This window comes from Polyodon spathula, chromosome 31, assembly GCF_017654505.1.
Source record: "Polyodon spathula isolate WHYD16114869_AA chromosome 31, ASM1765450v1, whole genome shotgun sequence".
In the NCBI taxonomy this organism is placed as follows: domain Eukaryota; kingdom Metazoa; phylum Chordata; class Actinopteri; order Acipenseriformes; family Polyodontidae; genus Polyodon; species Polyodon spathula.
Genome location: NC_054564.1, coordinates 1,099,956 through 1,109,904, shown reverse-complemented (window position 1 = coordinate 1,109,904; position 9,949 = coordinate 1,099,956). Strand labels below are relative to the sequence as shown.

At 48.9% G+C, this 9,949-nt stretch overlaps 1 protein-coding gene across 2 annotated transcripts in view; it reads left to right on the top strand.

Annotated features, from left to right (window-relative positions):
* The first annotated feature begins 242 nt into the window (after window positions 1–242).
* LOC121303166 (uncharacterized protein C2orf42-like) overlaps window positions 243–9,949 on the top strand; it is a 10,801-nt gene continuing 1,094 nt past the window's right edge. Inside the window, exons 1-8 of one of the 2 annotated variants that reach the window (XM_041233683.1) lie at window positions 243–450; window positions 1,304–1,506; window positions 2,535–3,316; window positions 3,567–3,680; window positions 4,620–4,721; window positions 5,244–5,348; window positions 6,193–6,297; window positions 9,585–9,685. In XM_041233683.1, coding sequence (XP_041089617.1) covers window positions 1,313–1,506; window positions 2,535–3,316; window positions 3,567–3,680; window positions 4,620–4,721; window positions 5,244–5,348; window positions 6,193–6,297; window positions 9,585–9,685 — 1,503 coding nt within the window. In that variant the 5' untranslated portion in view covers window positions 243–450; window positions 1,304–1,312. The other variant, XM_041233682.1, reaches the window with a different exon arrangement.

The window sequence follows — 9,949 nt, the reverse complement described above, 5'->3', positions numbered from 1 at the left end:
TTTATTATTTATGGTTACCATTTCATTTGAAGACAAAATGTGTGCTATTGATTTATTTTTTTTTATTTATTTTTTTAATGAAATGTAGGTCTGGCGTACAAATTAGCTTGAATGTGTTGCATAGTTCGGTTACTGTGTTGCAGCCTTTCAAAACAGAGAAATTCATTGAAGTCTCAGTGTGTACTGCACTGCAAACATACATTTTCAACTAGATTTAAATACTAACGTGGCTGTTGCTGAATCTTAAGAGTACTACAACTCCCAGAACACCCCCCGCCCCTTTGCCTTGTCACATGGCCAGGCGCCGACCAACCCCGTGCCTCGTTACAGCCGCAACGCCGACCGCAGTTTGTAAGAGGGAATGGCGACGAACCCGAGGCGGCGGCGTCGTCGGAGTCTGAGGCAAAGCCAGCCAAACAGAGACGGGAGCGGAAGGGGTTAAACTTCCAGGTACACTCGCCGGCGGTGTTCAGACCGGGCGTGTTTACTGCAGAAATGCGTTCACCAAACACGGTCAAGAAGAAGAGTCATCTCGGCGAAACCCTGCGAGGAGGGTCCGGCAGTCTGGAAGAAAAAGGAAATGACGTCACTCCGTTTAGGGTTATTTACCAAGTTTTTGCAATTAAATGTATTCTGTTTATATATAAATAAAAACACCAATAGTACGGGGCTAAGTTACATTGATGGGAACACGATAGTTTTTATTATTATTATTATTATTATTATTATTATAGTATGTCAACTATGTGTAATTATGTCTAGAAATGTATAGACAAGTATGTATGTAAATATTAAATGCAATGCACGCTAGAAAATTACAAATACAGAATAATCAACTATAAAGTTATAGTAAAGGTACAGCATCAATACTGTATACAACTTATTAGCTGATATAAAGACAGAAACGTGCTAAACACTTTTGTATTTATGTTGTACTTGTGTGCACCTTACTTAAGGGTTTTTTTTTTGTTTGTTTGTTTTATTGACAGATTGTGTGTGTGTGTATATATATATATACACATTTTTTTTTTTTTTTTTCAAAGAGGGGGTCATTAACAATGTAAAAAAAATACTACTATCAAATATAACTGCACCTGTAAATAATTTCACTCAGCGACCGCGTCAGACATGAAATCCGTGTTTATCTCCTACCTGTTGTCAAGCCCCACAATTCTATTACTTATTGCCCACTATTTCTGAAGCTGTCAGATGACAGAGATAACATTATGAAATCAAAAAGAGACCATTCAAACACGACAAATGCAAAACAATCTCTCCTCTCTCTCTCTCTCTCTCCACGCAGGGGTACACGATGGAGGGCAGCCCTGAGACAGCAGCAGTGACCCCGACGACAGCACCCAGCACCCCCTCCTTGAGCCCGCGTGATCGCACCAAGACCCCCCCCTTTTTGTCGAACCTGGGCAAGCCCACCCTGCGCGGGATCCGGAAGTGCCCCCAGTGTGGCGTTTACAACGGGACACGAGGGCTGAGCTGCAAGAACCAGAGGTGAAAAGACCAATATACTCTCTATAAACCAGTGAGGAGACCAGTACACTGTCTATAAACCAGTGAAGAGACCAATACACTGTCTATAAACCAGTGAGGAGACCAGTACACTGTCTATAAACCAGTGAGGAGACCAGTACACTCTCTATAAACCAGTGAGGAGACCAGTACACTCTCTATATACCAGTGAGGAGACCAGTACACTCTCTATATACCAGTGAGGAGACCAGTACACTGTATAAACCAGTGAGGAGACTAATACACTGTCTATAAACCAGCGAGGAGACCAGTACACTGTCTATAAACCAGTGAGGAGACCAATACACTGTCTATAAACCAGTGAGACCAATACACTGTCTATAAACCAGTGAGGAGACTAATACACTGTCTATAAACCAGTGAGGAGACCAGTGCACTGTCTATAAACCAGCGAGACCAGTACACTGTCTATAAACCAGTGAGGAGACCAGTACACTGTATAAACCAGTGAGGAGACCAGTACACTGTCTATAAACCAGTGAAGAGACCAATACACTGTCTATAAACCAGTGAGGAGACCAATACACTGTCTATAAACCAGTGAGGAGACCAGTACACTGTCTATAAACCAGTGAAGAGACCAGTGCACTGTCTATAAACCAGTGAAGAGACCAATACACTGTCTGTAAACCAGGGCATTAAAACATCCTGCCAATGCTTTACTTCCAGTCCGCGTTAGAAAACAGACTCATGTCCTCCTCACTCTGTGCTCTGATATCTGTAGGCTACTGTCTGAAGTTTTAACCACGCATTTCATTGTGTTGCTTGTATAGTGTTTGCCCCTTATTGTTTTCCAGGACCCCCTTGTAAACGAGGCCTTGTTCTCAATGGGTAAACCTCTAGGTTTAAAGAAACAAAGCAAAAAAATCTATCTGTATATACGATGCCTATGAACCAGTGAAGAAATGAATACAATGTCTATATTGGGGGGGAAAATCAGGTGTAAAAATAATTGGGCAAACAAAAGCAATATTCTTCTGTCCTCTCAGGTGCGGGGCGGTGTTCCGCGATGGGGCCGGGCGCGGCAGCAGCAACCGGCGCCAACAGCAGCAGCAGCAGCAGCCCCAGCCGAGCGCGGAGGCCGTGAGGGTGGTGACCGGCTCGGACCCGAGCTCCTCCTCCTCGCCGCGCCTCTACTCTGTGCGCCAGCGGGACCGCGGCCCCGACTACAGGGGCTTCGTGGAGCTGGGGGTGGATGAGGCTGAGATCCGGACCCCCGGAGGAGGGGCCCTGCTCACTCAGGTCAGCTCTGGCCGCTGCTACGTCCCCGCCTGCTGCCAGACAGCCACCCCCAGTGCGGAGCCGGAGAGCCCCTGCCTCCACGTGAAGCTGGCCACGGAATGCCGGCTAGAAGCCTCGCCGCTGACGCTCAAGAGCTCCGTGCTGGGCTCCCTCCAGGCGTCCCAGGAGGCGAAGCAGGCGATCTGGCAGCTGGCCACGGAGTCGTCCGGCCCCCTGGTGCAGAGGATCACCAGGAGCATCATGGTGGTGAAGTGCAAGGCCAGCGAGCGGCATCCGCTGGGCTACCTGCACGCCTCCTTTATCGAGCGTGGGAAGGGCCGGGGGGGGCCGCAGGGGCCCACGGGGATGAGATTCCAGTGCTCCTGCCAGCAGGCTGCGCGCGGGGGGGCGGCTGGTCCGAGGAGAGGGGAGGAGGGAGGAGGAGCGGCAGGGAGGAGGTGCGTCCACTTCTACGCCTGCCTGTGCGCCTTCGCCAGCGACCCCAAGCTGCAGCAGGAGTTCAGCGGGTTTATTAACGGCGACCCTGACGGTGAGGAGGAGGGGGGGGGGGGGGCACGACACAGAAATTCTTGACCCTGTGGTTTATAACGCTGCATTCTGGAGCCCACAGCTAAGAGACTGGACTGTCTGCGTTTGCCTCAACAACATGATTACAGATGCTGTTGAAATGCTTTTGAGGGAACACTCTAAGACACGACTGTGCCGCCTTGTAATCGATCCCACTGTGTGAAGGGACGCCTTGAGCTTGTAACGAGGGGGGGCAATGTCATTTTCTGTAGGTCTGACGATAAACCCAGAGTCTCTGCTGCTCTACCGCTCTGCTGCCTCCCCTCACTGTGAGCCCAGCATACCAGCAGAATCCAAGAAGGTCAAGGGAGAGGGCACCACAGCAGGTGAGGGGGTGTAACTGCGCTGTAATACAGGGCTTGTCATGATGGCTTTTTTTTTTTTTTTTTTTTTTTTTATCGGTTCACAATAGGTTAGAAGTCTTCAGCTGTGGCCATTGCATCTCCCTATAGAATGAACTCATTTTGCATCATAAAGTCGAGTGAAACCTTCTGAATAACGTGTAATCTTAAATTACACACTGCTTTGTAGTTTTCCCCTGCATGCTTAACAAAAAAGTACTGCACTACTATTACCCTATAGACTTTTTTGCGGCATCATTTTGTAGTTTCACTTCATGATGTTAAATACAAGATCGAAATTATGTTCTTATTGTTTTTGTTTTGTTTTTTTCAATCCTAAAAATCTAGGTGATGCAGAACGTTTGACCATAGCTGGAAACGTTTTTAATACGTTTTAAACATTCAGGAAACTGGGCACAATCCGAACCGAGCAGGCTGATCGACGCTTCATGTTCAGCGTTACTGCTAAACTGGGGAGCAGTGTTCTAGCGACGTCAGGTTTTAATTGCACAGCGATGTTAGCTTGACGCTGTATTGAGCCAGTGAGCTGTGAATGTGGGGGTCACTGGGGCTGTGAATGGTGCACTGCAATAAACTCCAGCCGGTGTGCACGTTTACAAGCAGACTGGTGTGGATATTTGTAACCTTCAGAAGCTCAGCTCCCTGCATGCTGGGCTCTCATTATTAATTAGTCATTTAGCGACTTACAGCTGCTGCTGCTGCAGAGTCACTTCCAACAGGACCTCGTTTGTTTTTCGTCTCATCCAAAGGACGGAGCACAAGGAGGTTCAGTGCTCAGAGTCACACACACACACACACACGGCGAGTCAGCGGCTGAGCCGGGATTTGAACCTCCAGGTAACAAGCCCCTTCTCTTTAATCACTGGACCAGCAGACATGGCTGTGTGTTTTGTGCCCCCGCAGTGAGCGTCCCTCCGGTCACAGTGAGAGATGGGAGGAGCGCTGGGAGCACGAGGAGGCCTGCAGCCAGGAAACAGGTCGTTTCCTCCGCGCTCAAACGGGCAGGTGAGACTGTCGGGGCGTTGATTTTCAAACGCGTCTTTGTAAAGCTGGTCATGCTCAGGACAGAGGGAAGGAGACGCTGCTTCACACAGAGAGTGGTGAGGGCATAGAAGGAGTTACTAAGGGTTACCTAGCTGTGTTATTGATGCAGAATCACTGGGATCCTTTAGAGCCGACTTGACAAAGTTTTGAGATCAATCAGCCACTATGAAGCGGACGAGCGCTGACGGGCTTAACTGGGGTGCATGTTCTTAAGTACTTTAATATGTTCTTAGAATATCAGTGATATTACATGCCTACCTTAAACCTGTACCGCACTGCACTGCACTGTACTGGACTTCACTGCACTGCACAAACCAGGATTTCTTTGTAGTCTGAGTGAGTACAGTTAGTGTTTTTCTTCTTCTTCTGGAACGAATGTAAAACCTGGACTGCCTCACGCTGCTCTGCAATGGGAGTCTTATTCTCATCCCTGTATTTAATTTGCATCCCTATATTTCTGCCTCTCTTTTCTGTCTGTCACAGGAAGTAATCTGCCGGTAGACGAAGCCCATGTGACCCTGCCTTTCCACCAATGGCTGGCCAGCGTGACGGAGCGAATCCACCAGACCATGCACTTCCAGTTCGATGGTGAGGAGGAGGAGGAGGAGGAGGGCTGTGAGAGGATCTGGGTTCATTTCAAATACAGTTTACCGGCAATTTACCATATTCATTTAGCAGACGCCTTTATCCAAGGCGACTTACAGGTGTTACAGGGCAGTACAGGGTTACAATGCAAGCTTCATATTTCAGTACATATAACGATAATACGATATAACTCGCTGTGATCCTAACTGGCTGCATCCTAGTTCATGTTGTATTCTGGCAGTATTATTATTATTATTATTATTATTTGCACTTACTGTAAACTACACTGTGTTTAAATATGAAGCTTGCATTGTAACCCTGCACTGCTCTGGAGCACCTGCAAGTCATCTTGGATAAAGGCATCTGCCAAATAATAATAATAATAATAATAATAATAATAATAATAATAATAATATGTAGTCTCATCCACAGTGTTGTAGTCAGTGCTGCAGAAACCGATTATTTGATTGTTTTTTTGGATTTTTTCATTGTAAAGCACAGAGAGGTCTGGTAAAGCATAGGGAAGGATTGTAAAGCACAGAGAGGTCTGGTGAAGCACAGGGAAGCATTGTAAAGCACAAAGAGGAGTGGTGAAGCACAGGGAAGCATTGTAAAGCACAGAGAGGTCTGGTAAAGCATAGGGAAGCATTGTATGCACAGAGAGGTCTGGTAAAGCACAGGGAAGCATTGTAAAGCACAGAGAGGTCTGGTAAAGCATATTGAAAAGCGTAATGAAACAGGGTACACTGCATTGTCATTAGAAAACTGGGGGGGTGGGGGGAGGGGGGTTGAAACTGCAGAATTCCTGTGTGGATCTGTATTCCAGTGTGGATTTGTCTGTTCCCAGGCAAGCCGGAGCCCCTGGTGTTCCACATCCCACAGAGTTTCTTCGAAGCGCTGCAGCAGAGGATTTCTGCAGGAAACAAAAAGAGACTCCCCAACTCCACCACAGGTACACCGTGCCAGGATTCATTACAAACAAACCCCGACCCCGTCTACACCGTGCCAGGATTCATTACAAACAAACCCCGACCCCGTCTACACCGTGCCAGGATTCATTACAAACAAACCCCGACCCCGTCTACACCGTGCCGGGATTCATTACAAACAAACCCCGACCCCGTCTACACCGTGCCGGGATTCATTACAAACAAACCCCGACCCCGTCTACACCGTGCCGGGATTCATTACAAACAAACCCCGACCCCGTCTACACCGTGCCGGGATTCATTACAAACAAACCCCGACCCCGTCTACACCGTGCCGGGATTCATTACAAACAAACCCCGACCCCGTCTACACCGTGCCGGGATTCATTACAAACAAACCCCGACCCCGTCTACACCGTGCCGGGATTCATTACAAACAAACCCCGACCCCGTCTACACCGTGCCGGGATTCATTACAAACAAACCCCGACCCCGTCTACACCGTGCCGGGATTCATTACAAACAAACCCCGACCCCGTCTACACCGTGCCGGGATTCATTACAAACAAACCCCGACCCCGTCTACACCGTGCCGGGATTCATTACAAACAAACCCCGACCCCGTCTACACCGTGCCGGGATTCATTACAAACAAACCCCGACCCCGTCTACACCGTGCCGGGATTCATTACAAACAAACCCCGACCCCGTCTACACCGTGCCGGGATTCATTACAAACAAACCCCGACCCCGTCTACACCGTGCCGGGATTCATTACAAACAAACCCCGACCCCGTCTACACCGTGCCGGGATTCATTACAAACAAACCCCGACCCCGTCTACACCGTGCCGGGATTCATTACAAACAAACCCCGACCCCGTCTACACCGTGCCGGGATTCATTACAAACAAACCCCGACCCCGTCTACACCGTGCCGGGATTCATTACAAACAAACCCCGACCCCGTCTACACCGTGCCGGGATTCATTACAAACAAACCCCGACCCCGTCTACACCGTGCCGGGATTCATTACAAACAAACCCCGACCCCGTCTACACCGTGCCGGGATTCATTACAAACAAACCCCGACCCCGTCTACACCGTGCCGGGATTCATTACAAACAAACCCCGACCCCGTCTACACCGTGCCGGGATTCATTACAAACAAACCCTGACCCCGTCTACACCGTGCCGGGATTCATTACAAACAAACCCCGACCCCGTCTACACCGTGCCGGGATTCATTACAAACAAACCCCGACCCCAACTCCACCGTGCCAGGATTCATTACAAACAAACCCCGACCCCATCTACACCGTGCCGGGATTCATTACAAACAAACCCCGACACCGTCTACACCGTGCCGGGATTCATTAAAAACAAACCCCGACCCCAGCTACACCAGTGTAATAAACCCAGTGACCCCACGGGATTCATTACAAACAAACCCCGTCTACACCGTGCCGGGATTCATTACAAACAAACCCCGACCCCGTCTACACCGTGACGGGATTCATTACAAACAAACCCCGACCCCGTCTACACCGTGCCGGGATTCATTACAAACAAACCCCGACCCCGTCTACACCGTGCCGGGATTCATTACAAACAAACCCCGACCAACCCAACTCCACCGTGCCAGGATTCATTACAAACAAACCCCGACCCCATCTACACCGTGCCAGGATTCATTACAAACAAACCCCGACCCCGTCTACACCGTGCCAGGATTCATTACAAACAAACCCCGACCCCGTCTACACCGTGCCGGGATTCATTACAAACAAACCCCGACCCCGTCTACACCGTGCCGGGATTCATTACAAACAAACCCCGACCCCGTCTACACCGTGCCAGGATTCATTACAAACAAACCCCGACCCCGTCTACACCGTGACGGGATTCATTACAAACAAACCCCAACTCCACCGTGCCGGGATTCATACAAACAAACCCCAACCCCAACTCCACCGTGCCGGGATTCATACAAACAAACCCCAACCCCAACTCCACCGTGCCGGGATTCATACAAACAAGCACAGCACAGTGTAATAACTGCACAGTGTAATACAGCACGGTGAAGCACAGCACAGTGTAATACAGCACGGTGAAGCACAGCACAGTGTAATACAGCACGGTGAAGCACAGCACAGTGTAATACAGCACGGTGAAGCACAGCACAGTGTAATACAGCACGGTGAAGCACAGCACAGTGTAATACAGCACGGTGAAGCACAGCACAGTGTAATACAGCACGGTGAAGCACAGCACAGTGTAATACAGCACGGTGAAGCACAGCACAGTGTAATACAGCACAAGCACAGCACAGTGTAATACAGCACGGTGAAGCACAGCACAGTGTAATACAGCACGGTGAAGCACAGCACAGTGTAATACAGCACGGTGAAGCACAGCACAGTGTAATACAGCACGGTGAAGCACAGCACAGTGTAATGTAATACAGCACGGTGAAGCACAGCACAGTGTAATACAGCACGGTGAAGCACAGCACAGTGTAATACAGCACGGTGAAGCACAGCACAGTGTAATACAGCACGGTGAAGCACAGCACAGTGTAATACAGCACAGTGAAGCACAGCACAGTGTAATACAGCACAGTGAAACAGCACAGCACAGTGAAAGCACAGCACAGTGTAATACAGCACAGTGTAAGCACAGCACAGTGTAATACAGCACAGTGAAGCACAGCACAGTGTAATACAGCACGGTGAAGCACAGCACAGTGTAATACAGCACGGTGAAGCACAGCACAGTGTAATACAGCACGGTGAAGCACAGCACAGTGTAATACAGCACAGTGTGAAGCACAGCACAGTGTAATACAGCACAGTGAACAGCACAGTGTACACAGCACAGTGTAATACAGCACAGTGTAAGTGAAGCACAGCACAGTGTAATACAGCACGGTGAAGCACAGCACAGTGTAATACAGCACGGTGAAGCACAGCACAGTGTAATACAGCATGGTGAAGCACAGCACAGTGTAATACAGCATGGTGAAGCACAGCACAGTGTAATACAGCACGGTGAAGCACAGCACAGTGTAATACAGCACGGTGAAGCACGTGTAATAATAGTAATTTTTATTTTCATTTAGCGCCTTTCATAGTGGACCAACATCACAAAGCGCTTTACAAGATACGAGACTAGGGTGTATGAACTATGCTAACACTGCTAAACTACTGTGCAATAAAAACATGGTGAACCTTCATAAGCTTTCTTTGATTTGTTTTGTCCGTTTTATTATTATTTTCTCTTGTTTGTTTGCTTGTTTGTTTGTTGAAAGCATTCGTCAGGAGGGATGCCCTTCCCCTGGGAAGCTTCTCCAAGTACAGCTGGCATGTCCACAACATCCTGCAAGTGAAGCAGATCTTTGACACACCAGAGGTGAGTGCCACACCAGCACCAGCGTTTATACAGTCATGAAAACGGTCAGGTGTTTAGAACCCCAACCCCAACCCTACTGGTTAGTACACATCATTCCTGTATGCATACTGCATACTGACCTCCCCTCTCCTCTCACTCCTCTCTCCACTCTCCCATCTCTCCTCTCACTGCTCACTGCTCTCTCCCCTCTCCTCTCACTCCACTTTCCTGTCTCTGCGCACTCTCCTCTCATTGCTCTCTCCTGACTCCTCTCTCCACTCTCCT